At 40.2% G+C, this 15621-nt stretch overlaps 1 protein-coding gene across 4 annotated transcripts in view; it reads right to left on the bottom strand.

Moving 5' to 3' along the window:
• LOC127424306 (beta-1 adrenergic receptor-like) overlaps positions 1 to 15621 on the bottom strand; it is a 48597-nt gene that overhangs the window by 2996 nt on the left and 29980 nt on the right. For 2 of the 4 annotated variants that reach the window (XM_051669369.1, XM_051669370.1), the window contains one exon: positions 10370 to 13848. The exons of the other annotated variants lie outside the window; for them this stretch is intronic. In XM_051669369.1, the coding sequence (XP_051525329.1) occupies positions 13843 to 13848 (6 nt within the window). In that variant the 3' untranslated portion in view covers positions 10370 to 13842. Of the gene's footprint in view, positions 1 to 10369; positions 13849 to 15621 lie in introns of those variants that run through there. 4 annotated transcript variants of the gene reach the window in all.

Here is a 15621-nt window from a genome sequence, read left to right as displayed (position 1 = left end):
AAATAATGTCTATATTTCTTCCTCGTTCACTGTTGTACACAGTTCAGCTGTCACAGAAACACAAAAAGATGTATATATGAACATATGAATTCATATTTTAAATGTATTATACATAAATAATGTTATTTTAGAAATGTCTAACCCATGTACTTAATTACCTTACTTGAAAGTCTGCAACTGTAATCTGATTTCATGAACATAAAATGCTACACCTTTTCTGGGGCAAATAATTAGATTACAGTAACTAATTACTTTGCAATCAGATTACACCCAACACTGTATGGACTGTCCTTTTGAAATGTTATTGTGTGCGCAGGTTTTATTTAAAACATTTTTAATAGTGACGAAAAATGTATACTACTGTATAAAATCATAGATCATTTCATGTCAGATCACCAAGTTATTTATTCTATTCTATTCTATTCTATTCTGCTAAGAACATAAATGTAGGTCTACATTATTTAATTTGAAAGTAACCACAAGCTTCCCCCTCTGTTTCTTTTTCTGCTTTTAATTTTCCTACCTGAAAACAGTTTGTCCTGAGTGGGTAGAGGTAAGTAATTTCCTGTAATCTTTCCTGAAAGATTATGTAGAAATTGTGCACTGAAAATGTCACTTAACTTAACTGCTAATATAGTCCAGTTTAATGCAGAATAGTAGTGGTTGATGTGTTCCACACTGTCAACTGTTGCTCTATTCCACTATGATCTGTTATATCTCTTTAGGAAAACTCTGCAAATCTCCGTATGGACAGTGCCAATAAACTTCATCAAGTTTATCTTCACTTACTGTCATCCGTGTGAGTAATTGTGTATCTGTCATAGAGGAAAAAACTTAGAGAGAAATTTGAAGTTTTTCACCTTTACATAACCTCTAAGGATTTGTTATTGTCAGATGATTTTCACATTTGCTTTGCTGTTGTTGCAGGGTGGAATTCTTGTACATATAGTTTTGGTGGGTGAGTCCAAACGTTGGCCGTGTTGCTTTATCAGATGGCCAACCAATCGAGCCAGCTCTATAATATGTTTATCTCTTTTTTCTCTGAAGAATTCTCCTCATTCTCTTTTTAGTAAGTCTCAAAAGAGCTCACACAGCCACTCCACGCTCATGTTACCCCTGTTATCTCCTGTGTGCCTGTTATCTGGGCTGCAGCACCCTGCCCAGACCTGCAGTTTATTTGCAGAACAGTAGAACACATAAATGGGTGCTGTATTTAGAATTATGAAGGAAATAGGAAATAAGTTGCTCCGAAATTCTTGTTAAAGAGAGTTGTTTTGGTTGATGTTAGGTCAATGGGGTGAAATATCGAGATATTTCATAATCTAGATGTTTAGACTAGGTTACACACACACACACACACACACACAAATAAGAACTTTCATTTTCGTTAGATTTACTAAATGTTCCCTTGTTCATATTACTTACAAAATGCTTATATCTGAGTAAACTTAGAGTTGTTTCAATGAAAAAGTTTGCTTTAATCCATTTGTGTTGGGACAACATATATAACTGAAACTGCTTTACTGAAACTGGGCTGGGGATTTCCAGTTCCCAGCATGTTTTGCATGGGACTCGATAGGAAGAGTAAATGTTAAAATTGAGTGTTATTTTATGTGTTTTTGTGCAAAGTGAATGTAAAGGGGGATACTTGTTAGTGTTTAATGTTTTGTTATGTTGAGATTTAGAAGTTTTTCTGTTATGTTGGAGTTTTGGGGGTTATCATTACGGTGAAGAGTTGAGTTTAAACTAACGATGAGGACAGGAACGTTTGCTGCATGATATTTGATGCTCTCTCTATTAAAGGTGCAATATGTAATATTTTTAATGTACTAAATCATAAAATGACCATAATATGTTATTAGAGAATTAGGACACATGCTAAATTGAAATACTGGCTTCTCCGATAACAATGCAACAGCCAGTATATTCTACTTTGAAGTTTCTATTCTGGGCTGGAATTTCTGTTTCTGTTTCTGTTTTATATATATATACATTTGCTTATAAACATTGTTCTTTAATTATTTTAATAATGCCAGGTGTGTCTTTAATTTGATACAAGAGTATCACTGTGGGCATTGATACCCTTAGCTGAATCTTAAATCCCCTCCATTCAACCATTTATTTGTTTTAGAGATTCTAAGCAGCTCAGTGTTCACCCATGATCTGAAATACGTCTTTAGGAAAACTTGTCCTCCCTCCTTACTTGATGCTGTTTATTATGGCTTTAAGCTGCATGGGAGGTTTGGAGATCAGTATCTCCAGGGAATTTTTTTTTTTTTTTCCAGTGATTAGGCCTTGCTGCAGGTCAATGGCCAAGAGGAGATACTCTACAGTGATGGTGCTGAGGTGATGTCAAATGCCCAATGCCAGTCTAAATGGAATTTTTGATGTTTTTTCCTTTCGTAAAAATCTCTATGTTCATTGTTCTGCATTGCCCTGTATCCACAGGTTTTGTTTGTCATCTCCCCCTGCACTGTGGATAGAGGCAGGGCCGTAACCACCATAGACATTGAGGGGGACATGTCCCCCACAATATTCATAATAGAGGTCTACTGATATGGGTTTTTCCAAGATTTTTTTTTTTTTTTTGCAATTAAAATTTTTTATTGATTCATAAATACACAACAAAGAAAAACACAACACATATACATAGAATCAACATTTAACATTTAACCCCCACTAATATTCCCTCACCAATCACCAACCCCACCCTGACCCCCAACGAACACCCCTGTGGTCACATATCATAATACACACACACACACACACACACACACACACACAAAAGTGGCATGCAAATACCACTCGCCAATTTTCATTGGCCTTTTATCAAAGACCAGAGGTGTTTCGGCTCCCAAGAATGACCCCTAGTGTCACTACATCGACACAACGTCTCGTTCCCTCCATCAGGGAATAGAGGTTACGCAAGTAACCAGGACGTTCTAGGATGCTTACCATTCCAAATGAAGGACTTCACAATGTAGTCAAACTGCTTGAAATAAGAGAGGGGGACATCTACAGGGAGAGATTGTAACAGGTACTTACATTTTGGAATACAATTAATTTTAATAACATTAACCTTCCCAATCATAGATAAATGTAATGAAGCCCACCTACCCACATCGCTCGAAAACCTTTTTATTAAGAGGTCAAAATTAACTGTAACTAAATCAGACAAATTTGCTGGGAATAAAATGCCCAAATACTTAATGCCCTGTTTGGGCCACTGGAAGGCGCCCGGCTGGGCAGTACGCTGTCGGAGCCAAAGCTTCGGATTTGGACAATTGACTCTGTATCATGAGAACTTAGAAAAGGAATTAATAATTCAATGGAGGCAAGGCACAGATCTAATGGGGTCAGAGACAAATAATAAAATATCATCTGTGTAAAGCAAAAGCTTATACGCCACATCTCCCGCCACCACCCCCCCCTGGAAAATCATCTGCCCTTCTTATCGTGGCTGCTAATGGTTCCAGGGCAAGACAGAACAATAATGGGGAAAGAGGGCAACCCTGCCGGCTGCCCCTATCCAGAGTAAAATAATCTGAAATTAATCCATTTGTTTGTACCGCCGCTACCAGGTGTCTATAAAGTAACTTAATCCATCCAATAAAAGTATTCCCGAACCCATATATTTCCAAAATCTAAAAAACATAATCCCATTCTACCATATCAAACACCTTTTCGGCATCAAGTGAGATGGCAGTGACCGGAGTCTGATCATTCGCCACTGACCATATAATATTGATGAAACGCCTAATGTTATCAGAAGAGCTGCGGCCTGAATAAACCCCGCCTGATCTATATGTATAAGAGATTTTATAACTTTATTAATCGGTTAGCCAGAATTTTTGACAATATGTTTACATCTAGCTGGATCAGGGAAATTGGATGGTAACTCTTACACTTGCTTGGATCTTTGACCTTTTTAAGAATCAGACTGATCCAGGCTTGTGTCATGGTTGGCGGAAGCTTTCCATTTTTAATGATTCCATATAAACTTCAAACAAAAGTGGAGCCAGTTCTGTAGCATAAGATCTAAATATTTCAGCAGCAAAGCCATCTGGCCCCAGAGCCTTGTCTGTAGGCAAGACCTTAATTACCTTGCCAAGCTCCTCCAAGGTTATCTCAGAATCAAGATAATTTTTTGCTCAGTCGTCAGTTTAGGAAGTTCTAATGATTCCATAAAGTTTCTAATATCTTCATCAGTAGACGAAGACGTGGAACTATAGAGATCAAGATAGAATTCTTTAAAAGTATTATTAATATCAATGGCTGAGGTAAATATTTCACCACCAGCAGATTTCACTGAGGGAATGGTAGAAAAAGACTCTCTCTGCTTTATACACTATATTGCCAAAAGTATTCGCTCATCTGCCTTTAGACGCATATGAACTTAAGTGACATCCCATTCTTAATCCATAGGGTTTAATATGACGTCAGCCCACCCTTTGCAGCTATAACAGCTTCAACTCTTCTGGGAAGGCTTTCCACAAGGTTTAGGAGTGTGTTTATGGGAATTTTTGACCATTCTTCCAGAAGCGCATTTGTGAGGTCAGACACTGATGTTGGATGAGAAGGCCTGGCTTGCAGTCTTCGCTCTAATTCATCCCAAAGGTGCTCTATCGGGTTGAGGTCAGGACTCTGTGCAGGCCAGTCAAGTTCTTCCACACCAAACTCGCTCATCCATGTCTTTATGGACCTTGCTTTGTGCACTGGTGCGCAGTCATGTTGGAACAGGAAGGGGCCATCCCCAAACTGTTCCCACAAAGTTGGGAGCATGGAATTGTCCAAAATCTCTTGGTATGCTGAAGCATTCAGAGTTCCTTTCACTGGAACTAAGGGGCCAAGCCCAGCTCCTGAAAAACAACCCCACACCATAATCCCCCCTCCACCAAACTTCACAGTTGGCACAATGCAGTCAAGTACCGTTCTCCTGGCAACCACCAAACCCAGACTCGTCCATCAGATTGCCAGATGGAGAAGCGTGATTCGTCACTCCAGAGAACGCATCTCCACTGCTCTAGAGTCCAGTGGCGGTGTGCTTTACACCACTGCATCTGACGCTTTGCATTGCACTTGGTGATGTATGGCTTGGATGCAGCTGCTCGGCCATGGAAACCCATTCCATGAAGCTCTCTACGCACTGTTCTTGAGCTAATCTGAAGGCCACATGAACTTTGGAGGTCTGTAGCGATTGACTCTGCAGAAAGTTGGCGACCTCTACGCACTATGCGCCTCAGCATCCGCTGACCCCACTCTGTCATTTTACGTGGCCTACCACTTCGTGGCTGAGTTGCTGTCATTCCCAATCACTTCCACTTTGTTATAATACCACTGACAGTTGACTGTGGAATATTTAGTAGCGAGGACATTTCACGACTGGACTTGTTGCACAGGTGGCATCCTATCACAGCACCACGCTGGAATTCACTGAGCTCCTGAGAGTGGCCCATTCTTTCACAAATGTTTGTAGAAGCAGTCTGCATGCCTAGGTGCTTCATTTTATACACCTGTGGCCATGGAAGTGATTGGAACACCTAAATTCAATTATTTGGATGGGTGAGCGAATACTTTTGGCAATATAGTGTATATCTAGCCAAAAGCTTCCCTGCTTTATCCTCTGACTCAAAATATGACTACCTTGCCCTAAATAGCCAAAACTCCACCTTCTGCGACAAAATAGTATTATATCTGTATTTCAATCGGGTCAGTTCTCTGAGGCCATCAGACAACATTCGGTGCTTTAGCTCTGCCTTGGCACTTTTGATATTCCCTTCCAACTCCACGAGTTCTCATGCTTTGAATTTTTTGATGAATGAGGCTGTATGATCTGACCACTAAGAACCGCCTTAAGTGCCTCCCAAGCCATACCCACAGAGGATACTGAGGACCAGTTGGTCACAATATAGAAATTGATTTTAGCCTTTAGAATTTGTTGGAATTCAGGATTTTGCAAAATGGTTACATTGAAGCGCCAGCTATATGATTTATTTTTCTCCGTATGTGGCAACACCTCTAAATCACCAGGGCATGATCTGAGACTAAAATGTTTCCAATTGAACAATCAACAACAGATTAAATGAGGGACCTGATCATCAGCGTTAGGTGCATAAATATTAGCCAAAATCAACCTTAGCCCCTACATTTCTGCTAAAACAATAATAACTCTTCCTAATTTATCTTTAATCGGTTTGAGACATTTGAATTGTAGATGCTTACTTATCAATGTAATGACTCCCCTGCTCTTACTTGAACCAGCACTAAAGAAAGCATGTCCACCCCATATCTTCTCAAATTGTTCAGCTTCCTGCGGGTAAGATGCGTTTCTTGAAGAAACACTATATCACATTTCTTACGTTTAGGGGGTGACCCAACCCATTCACATTCCACGTGGAGAGAGACAATCCACTCATATTAACATTTACAATTTTGACATATTAGAAAAAAAAAAGATTGTGTGTCAAAAATAAAATTATAACGACCACATTCCAACATTAGTGCAACAATCAAACCCCGAACTCCCCCCCCCCAAAAAAAACAGAAAAAGAAAATGTGCGCATTAACCCCACGCACGACAGCACCAACCAGCGTCCACCCCTCTATTGCTCAAATCCGGTGCTTCTATACACATTTTGTGAGACAGAATTACACAACAGAAAATAATCTATAAAACAAACTCCAGCCAATAGGAGGCATAAAGACAAAGAACATGCAGATTCATCCACAACTGTCCCGAAGGAGTGTTATTCCACAAAACAAACTCCAGCTGCTAGGTGGAACCAGCAGAAAAAGAAACAAAAAAGGCGCTCAGTTCCTCGAACAGTCAAGTGAATGTTCAGTGAGTCAGGCCCACTCGGCTGCAACATGAGAACGTCTCGGTTACTGTTGTAACCTCTGTTCCCTGATGGAGGGAACGAGACATTGTGTCGATGTAGTGACACTAGGGGTCGCCCTTGGGAGCCCCAAACACCTCAGATCTTTGAGAAAAGGCCAATGTGAATTGGCGAGTGGAATTTGCATGCCACTCCCCCGGACATACGGGTATAAAAGGAGCTGGCTCGCAACCACTCATTCAGGTTTTGTGCTGAGAAGCCGAGACAGGGTACCGGCCATTATCAGTGGGTATTACAGCATTGTGGCAGGGGGGACACAATGTCTCCCTCCATCAGGGAACAGAGGTTACGACAGCAACCAAGACATTCCCCTTCTGACACTCACTCGACGTTTTGTCAATGTAGTGACACTAGGGGTCCCTATACGAAATGCCACAACTAGCTGAACCATGTTACATGGACTGCTGATGCAGGTGCAAGCAAGCTGCTGCGTGTGTAGTAGCAGGTGCACCGGTCTGCACGTAGCCTCCCCCAACGCCCCAAAAAATGTTGTATAGTCCCCCACTCCCGGGGGGAAACGTATCTAGTATGGGAGCAGGCCACGCCAGCCCCCAAATCGCCTCCAGTGCCAGCCATGCCGGCCTCGTACCCGGAATTCGAAGGCATGGTGCAGGGGGTGGCTAGAGTGGCTTTCCCCCAGAAGAAGGAAAGCCGCGACCGCAATGTTGCCATGGTCATGTTCTCGCAATGAGAACATGAACCATCCACGAACGCTACCTCAGTGTGATTACGACCCAGACACGTGAGGCAGCACCCATGGCCTTTGGAAGCGGAGAGATAGCAACCGCATCCAGGAATTACATGAAGACGGCATCTTGGAAAGGCATCTTGAAAAAGACACATCTTTAAAAAGACATTCACGTCAATGTGTTTGCTCTAATAGAGAAAATATACTCTTTGCAGGAATATAAACTCTCTTAGCGCTGTTGAAATGCCCAGGGGCATAATCTGCACAGATCTGTGCAGAAGGAGAGAAAAGCCACTGGAATGCACCGCATATCCAACAGCAAATGCTTCTTGGGAGGTGAATGGACTGGTAGTGGCAGACAGCTTGCTGACACACAACCGCTCAGCTCCGAAGAAAAAATCTTAATGAGTGGTTGCGAGCCAGCTTCTTTTATACCCGTATATCCGGGGAGTAGCATGCAAATTCCACTCGCCAATTCTCACTGGCCTGCTTTCTGGGTAGCATCTGCTTCCTGTGGTGGGCTCCACGCCAGGGCCGGGCCACAAGGGCGGGCTGCGGCGGAGCTGGTGCTGTTGCTGCAGGAGGACGCCCTTGGCGACGAGCTGATGGGTGTGGGGTCTTGAGCTGCATCGAGGCAGGATGTGTTGGATGGCCTCCGTCTGCTGCTTCACCGCCGAGAACTGCTGGGCAAAGTCCTCCACTGTGTCGCCGAACAGGCCAACCTGGGAGAAGGGGGCGTCAAGGAACCAAGCCTTGTCAGCCTCTCTCATGTCGACCAGGTTAAGCCAAAGGTGGCGTTCCTGGACCACCAGGGTGGACATCGCCTGCCCGAGAGACCGCGCCATGACCTTCATCGCCCGGAGAGTGAGGTCAGTCGCATCAATCCCGGGTCAGAACTACCCTCGTGCAGCTCTGGTCGGAGGTGGTCCCATTGAAGTCCCCAAATCGCCCCCAGTGCTAACCGACGTGGCCTCATACCCGTAGGTAGAAGGACTGAGGCGGGGAGCCGCTGGGGTGGCTTGCTTCCTTACGAAGGCAAGCCACAATGTTGTCATTGTCATGTTCTCGCAATGAGGACAAGACCCATCCACGAACAAAGTCTCCACGTGGGCAACACGTAGACACGTAAGACAGCGATCGTGGCCATCAGAAGCGGAGAGATAACGACCACAACCAGGAATAACACATAAGCGGAAAGGCATCTTTAAAAAGACGTTCCGTGTGTGCCGCTCTTTTAGAAGTGAAAATATACTCTTTTTTTTTTTAGAATATACTCTTTTTTTGTTGTTCTGCCGAAGCGCCCAGGGGCGTTCTCTGCACTCCACAGGTGCAGAGGGGGAGAAGCAGCTGAAATGTGCCGTAAATCCAGCAGATGAGGTGAATGAACTCGGCAGATTAATTCAGCTCACTGAATAGAACCGATTGGCTCAAAAGAGAAAATCTGAATGAGTGGTTGCATACCAGCTCCTTTTATACCCGTATGTCTGGGGGAGTGGCATGCAAATTCCACTCGCCTATTCTCATTGGCCTTTTTTCAAAAAGCAGAGGTGTTTGGGGCTCCCAAGAGTGACCCCTAGTGTCACTACATCGACACAACATTGAGTTAGTGACAGATAGGGAAATGCAGTTACTAAAATATCTCAGCTCAATAGGTCCTTAAAATGCAAGTGGATGGTGATCAGACCTTTGAAGCTCCAAACAGAACAGACAGTCAGCATAAATGTCATCCATATGACTCCAGCTGTTAAATGAATGTCTTCAAAAGCGATACAGTCGCTTTTGGTGTGAAAAACATCAATATTTAAGTTATTTTCAACTATAAACCATTGCTTTCAGTCAGAAGCACGTGGTTTCTCGTGTGACAACTTCACGTTGGCATGTTCCTGACGTAATCTAACGTTCTACTTTCGGCTGAGAAATCCAGGATAAGCACACAAACACACCATTGTGAGTAAAGAAACAAACAGTAGATACAAATACAGATCTAAACCAAAAACACGAAGCTTCTGTTCAGCGATCCTCCTTCTCAGTTGTAAACAGTGCTGCTCTTCTGTGTGTGTCGCACGTGCATCAGTTCTTGCGTGAAAATGGTAACGCGATTACATCACACACGTGCACTGTTGCTGACCGGAAGCAATACTTTTAGTCAAAAAGTACTTAAATATTGATCTTTTTTCTCACCAAAAGCGATCGTATTTCTTTAGAAGATATTAATTTAACCGCTGGCATCATATGGATGAAGTTTACCATTTGCATTTTAAGGAGCTACTGAGCTAAGATCATTTTCAGTTTTTCTTCAGATGTGTTCTGCTTAACAAAGAAAGTCATGCATACCTGGGATGGCATGAGGGTGAGTAAATAATGAGGCTGAACTGACCCTTTAAGAAAACAAAACTTTTTGTATTTTTAGAATAAATAAAAAAGAATTTATGAATCTTATATATATATATATATATATATATATATATATATATATATATATATATATATATATATATATATATATATATATATATATATATATATATATATATATATATATATAATCTATGAAAGTTTTGTCAGATTTAGCAAACAAATTTGTCCCCAAACTATAGCCAAGTACACACACACACACACACACACACACACACACACATTCTGAGACCCACATCTGAATATTTAGGAGCTTTATTTATTCATTTAGCATTTTTTATCATGTCTATTTACTCAAAACATGTACACATACATACAATAAAACAAGACGGAATTATGTACAGAGACGACCCCCCCCCCCCCCCCCCCTTTGTTTTCCCTTTGTAATTTAATTTAAAACATTTGATCTCTACCAGTCTACACGATCAAAAAATAGCCTACCTAAAATTCTATTTTCACATTTGTCCTGTTAACATCAGAACGCCATCATCAAACCACTATCTTACAACATCAGGTTAGTATTTCAGACCTCCAAAAAACTACATTTTTATGTTGTTTAGAATTCATTGTTACAGAGAAAATTCTGTGAAAGAAAGCATGAACTATTTCGAAGCTCTGTGAAACGTACTGGTATGAGATGGCAGATGATTGCAAACAGATTAACAGATTTTTGGTAACTACCACTTTAAATATAGGAAGTTATATTGTACAAAAACAATTTATTCCCTCTCGGCCCACTATGTCAAAAATACATTCTAGCAGATGAGGCTCCGGTGCTTGCTTATAGGCCTATGTTAGTGTAATAAAAAAGCAATATTGTGCGTAAGAGTCCTGTACATTGCCATGGTTTAAGGAGTGTAATGCTTATCATATTTTCCAGTGAACCGGAAAACAATAAGTAGCAGCGTAGAACATGAGTAAACAAAACAAATCTGAAAAGGGTCAAAGTGAAATATGTTTGAGTTAATGAAGAATTGGACTTCTTTACATTGTCTATCATTCTCTTTACCTTGATGTTGATGAAAAATGTTGAGTCCTACACCCTGGTCTACACTGCAAGCGATTGGCACGATGCAACAAAACAAGAATGTTGCTGTTATAATCAATGAAGCTGTCTACAATTCAAGTGTTGCTTGCAACATTCTCAGAAGCAGTCTATTATTGCACCGTCACATCACACATTTTTCTGAGTTTTATTTTGGCCAGTTTTAGCTTTGTAGGACAGTAGAGGTAGAAAGTGAGCAAGAAGTGGGTGTGGGGATTGGGACATGACCCAGGCCGGATTTGAACCCAGGTCCTTATGTGCCACATTCTGCACCACAGCTCAGACACTTACTTGCAGTGTAGATTGGGTTTTAGACTGGGAAGTGCTTTAGCTTATATTGAGGTGGATGGACTGGGATTAATCAGTGGACAACTGGTATACAATTGCAAGTGTGTCAAAGGGATAGTTCACCAATAAATGAAATTTCTATTATAATTTACTCCCCCTCATGTCGTTTCAAACCCATATGACTTTCTCTCTTATGCAGAACAAAAAAGGAGATGTTTTAATGTATATCCCAGTCCATCTTTTCAGTACAATGGCAGTGAAGAAAGCCTCACTTTAAATCTTATAAAAAGGACCCAAATGCATCATAAAACACATCCATGGTATTTGTGCATCATATTCCAATTCTTATGAAGGCATATGATAATTTTTGGTTTAATTTTTTTGTGAAAACCTTGACTTCTGTCATGTTTATGAGCACCTTTAGAAAATGTTTTTCATGGTGGTTTGCATGATCACTCAAGAAATTGAGTTGTGTAGCGTTAAGAACAGTGCAGGCCACTGTAAACAAGCTCCTCTTATAGCGCTTATGAATCTGTGATTGATGTCAAGATTCTCACTTAAAAAACAAACAAATCACACACAGTAAATTTCTGGTTGTTGCTCACCTTTCTTAATCTTATGTCCAGGGTTGGACTGTACTAGTTACATGTTCAGAACACAAAAATTAATTAACTGTATTTAGCCCTAGTGATGTTTTCAAGCACCCCTATTCAGATTACAGTTACTTTATACAGTTTTGTACTAAAATACTATTAGAATACTTCCATCATGACTAAAAAATAAGGCAGATGATATAAAAAAGTGCTATAGTGATAAGTTAATAAAATCTGCAGCCAAATAGCTGGCTAGCTATCAAGATTCACTTGGATGTTAAACGTCAACATAATCACACGGGAAGTCGGCATGTTGTTTCTAAGAGTTCCAGTATCCTTGGATTGGCCACATAATGCCGACTCACCAACATGCGGCATCTTCTATTAGACATTTTTGCATCGGCTCCAACATGCTTATCTTCCCTTGTGGAGCGACCGGAAGCAAGTTGTGTTAGCAGTGTGGGAGACCTGGATTTGGTTCCAGCATTGAAACCAGGATGTAATCACGTTCGCATAATCAATAATGAGCACAATTTGTAGTTGCATTTTTCCCCTTTAACATTACATTTTTACTCCACTGATGGTCAGGTTTAGGTTTGGGGTTTCAGTTGATATTATATGCATTCCTCTTCATTGTATTACAGCATGCACAACTGAAAATAACTCGCTTCACAACTCACTTTTGGCACCCCTCTGTGGACATTACACCCGGAAAATGTGCCCAGATGCCCAACAACACTTACCGCTTTGGTCACTGGGGGCAGTGTTTGAATTTTAAGTAAGCGCAGACCGATTTTAGCTAAGGAATGTCAACCTACTGTTTCCGATTTCATCGTGAGATCAGTCTGTAAAAGTAGGGGTATAACGGTTCAGATTAAATAATATCAACATATTACACATAATTGTTCCCTTTGTGCCTTCCCTGTATAAATATATTTTCTAGAAGGATTCTAAAAGTAGTCTGAATGTTACTTTTTTACATGATGTAACAGAAAATGTTACTCATTATATTTAAGAGAGTGTATTTAGTATTCTGCCCAACTCTGCGTATGTCTTCTTTTAACCTTTAAAGTGAGGCAATATCCACTTCTATTGTTATGAAAAGATGGACCAGAGTATTCTTTACATTTTTTCCTTTTGTGTTCTGCTTAAGAAAGAAAGTCATACAGGTTTGTAATGACATGAGGGTGAGTAAATTATGACAAGTTTATTTTTGGGTGAACTTTTACTTCTTCCTTTGACCTGTACAACACATACTGTACATATATTAATGTGGTAAGCATTTTACACATTCACAGCTACAATGTGGGGAGTAAAATAAATAGAAAATAATTTATGATATTGTACAAAATCGAAAAGAAAAAAAAAAAGTTCAGCTTGGAAAGTCTATTCAGAGTTATTGTGTCCAGGTGTGTGAAGAAGCTTTTAAAGTCCTTACTAATAACATGGCATTGATTCATTGTTTGTCATATAAACTGGACTAAACCAGACTGAAGTGGATCGCTCCAGTACTCCTCTCTTTAACAGAACGTAAGCAGTACTGGCTTAAAGTGGATCGCTCCAGTACTCCTCTCCTTAACAGAACATAAGCAGTACCGGCTTGAAGTGGATCGCTCCATTACACTCGTCTGTAAGCAGTACCAGTTCTGTCGCTCTCTCCATCGACAGGCTGTTCTCACAGAACTTGTCAGTATGGCTTTATACTCTTCTGTCTGTCTGTCTGTCTTCTTTATCTTCAGAAAGAGTATTTACAGAGGAGGTTCCCCTGATGGCTTTATGGATATTTAGTAGGGCCTTGTGGTCTCTGCTGGGGAAGGTCAGCCAAATGTGACTTCGGTCAGTCCTTTCTCCATTTCTTCCTCAGCATTCCTCTCTTTCAGCCATGCCAGAGGCTCTTAGCCATCCTGGTACTGCAGGTTACAGCTGAGGGAAATAATAAAAGAACAGACTTTGTTAAGGGTTGCAGACAATCTTGCCAAATTTGAATATTTAGAAGAATTCAATTTTTAGTCCGGGCAGTGGCACATAGAGCAGTTGCTAATTATATAAAGAGGTGTTGAACTCACGAGAACTAAATTTGAATAGTCAAAGCTGTACACAGGGATAACATCAGCATAAACTGCACTGGCTCCATATTCGTCTGTCAATCGGACAGTCAGTAGCTCGAGAAAGGCAATATTTGTCAAATGCTATTTGGATGAACAAGTACAGTCCCCTTCCCTGTCTCATGTCAGTTCGCAAATGGTCTCTCAGCTTAAAAAGTCCTATATTTTGGATATGGCGCAGGTTTATGGAAATTATGTATCTACTAATACAATCAATAGGTGATTGATTAAAGTCAAAATTCACCAAATTTACTTGGTCTTAGTATGCACGTTCCATCAGTGTACAGGTACGTTATTTCAAAGAACATATGTCTTCATAATCATCGTAATCTTTCAGCAAAATGTAATAACTTAGTTTGCTTTTGAAGTGACTTTCCTTTTCGGCTGACATCATCAAGCCCTTATATTTTTCAGCCCTTCCCTCCAACAACCTGTCATTTAGAGACCACGCTTCGCGATCCAATAAATTCCTAAAGGATCTCTAAGGATCCTATAAAGGCATGTTCAAGCTCAATCGACAGCATTTGTGGCAGAATGTTGATTACCACAAAAATTTATTTTGAATTGTTCCTCCTCTTTTTTAAAAACAAAACAAAAACCGGGGTTACAGTGAGACACTTACAATAGAAGTGAATGGGGCAAATTTTTGGAGGGTTTAAAGGCAGAAATGCAAAGCTTTTACTTTTATTAAAGTACTTACATTAATTATTCTATTAAAACTCATGTACTATTTGAGCTGTAAAGTTGTTTAAATTGTCATTTTTAGAGTCATTTAAGGGTTTACAGAGTAACATGGTCATAACGAAGTTGTACAAGTGGATATTACTTTACACAGACAAGATTAAGACGCAATTTTATCACACTAAAATCACATTAATATGCATATTGTTTATGTCTTGTGACTGTATTTTGAAACAATTAATATTTTAAGGATTAGTGATTGGCCCCATTCACTTCCATTGTAAGTGCCTCACTGTAACCCAGATTTTTACTCTTTAAAATAAATAAATAAATAAATAAATAAAATAATCAGAATTAATTTTGCAATAATTAACATTCTGCCACAAATGCTGTTGATTGAACTTAACTTGTGTAAATCCTTTAATCAATGTGTATACCTTCATGATTAATGATGTGTTAAAGTTTATGGTTCATTTGTAGCAGATTGTGAGATATCTGTGCACATATGAGATATATATTCTACTAATAATAAAATGACTTGATCCTAGGAGCTGTGGGTGCATGTTCTTCTTACATGTTGAGTCATGGTGCTCATGCGGGTGATGCTGGTTTAAGACCAGCCTACGAAGTGTTCTGATCCAATTGCCCTGTCACTGTGCACAGACTTTTTCTCTTTAAAATACGCCATAAAAATAGACTTGACCTGAAGGGCTATTCTAGTGGTACTTTTGACAGTAATATTAATCTCTGGTGAAGCTCTGTTAAACATCCCTCACATGATCCTCTTAGTAACCTTATTGCACCACTGTGAGCCCTACCTCTTGTTCTCCACTATTTTCTTTCTCTTTAAATGCCTGAGATTCTGATCCTATCTCAGCTACTGTACATGTCTACACAGGAACATGTAAAC

The sequence above is a fragment of the Myxocyprinus asiaticus genome, chromosome 33 (genome assembly GCF_019703515.2).
Source record: "Myxocyprinus asiaticus isolate MX2 ecotype Aquarium Trade chromosome 33, UBuf_Myxa_2, whole genome shotgun sequence".
Lineage (NCBI taxonomy): Eukaryota > Metazoa > Chordata > Actinopteri > Cypriniformes > Catostomidae > Myxocyprinus > Myxocyprinus asiaticus.
Note: the sequence above shows the minus strand (reverse complement) of the source record. Positions and strands in the feature narration are given on the sequence as shown.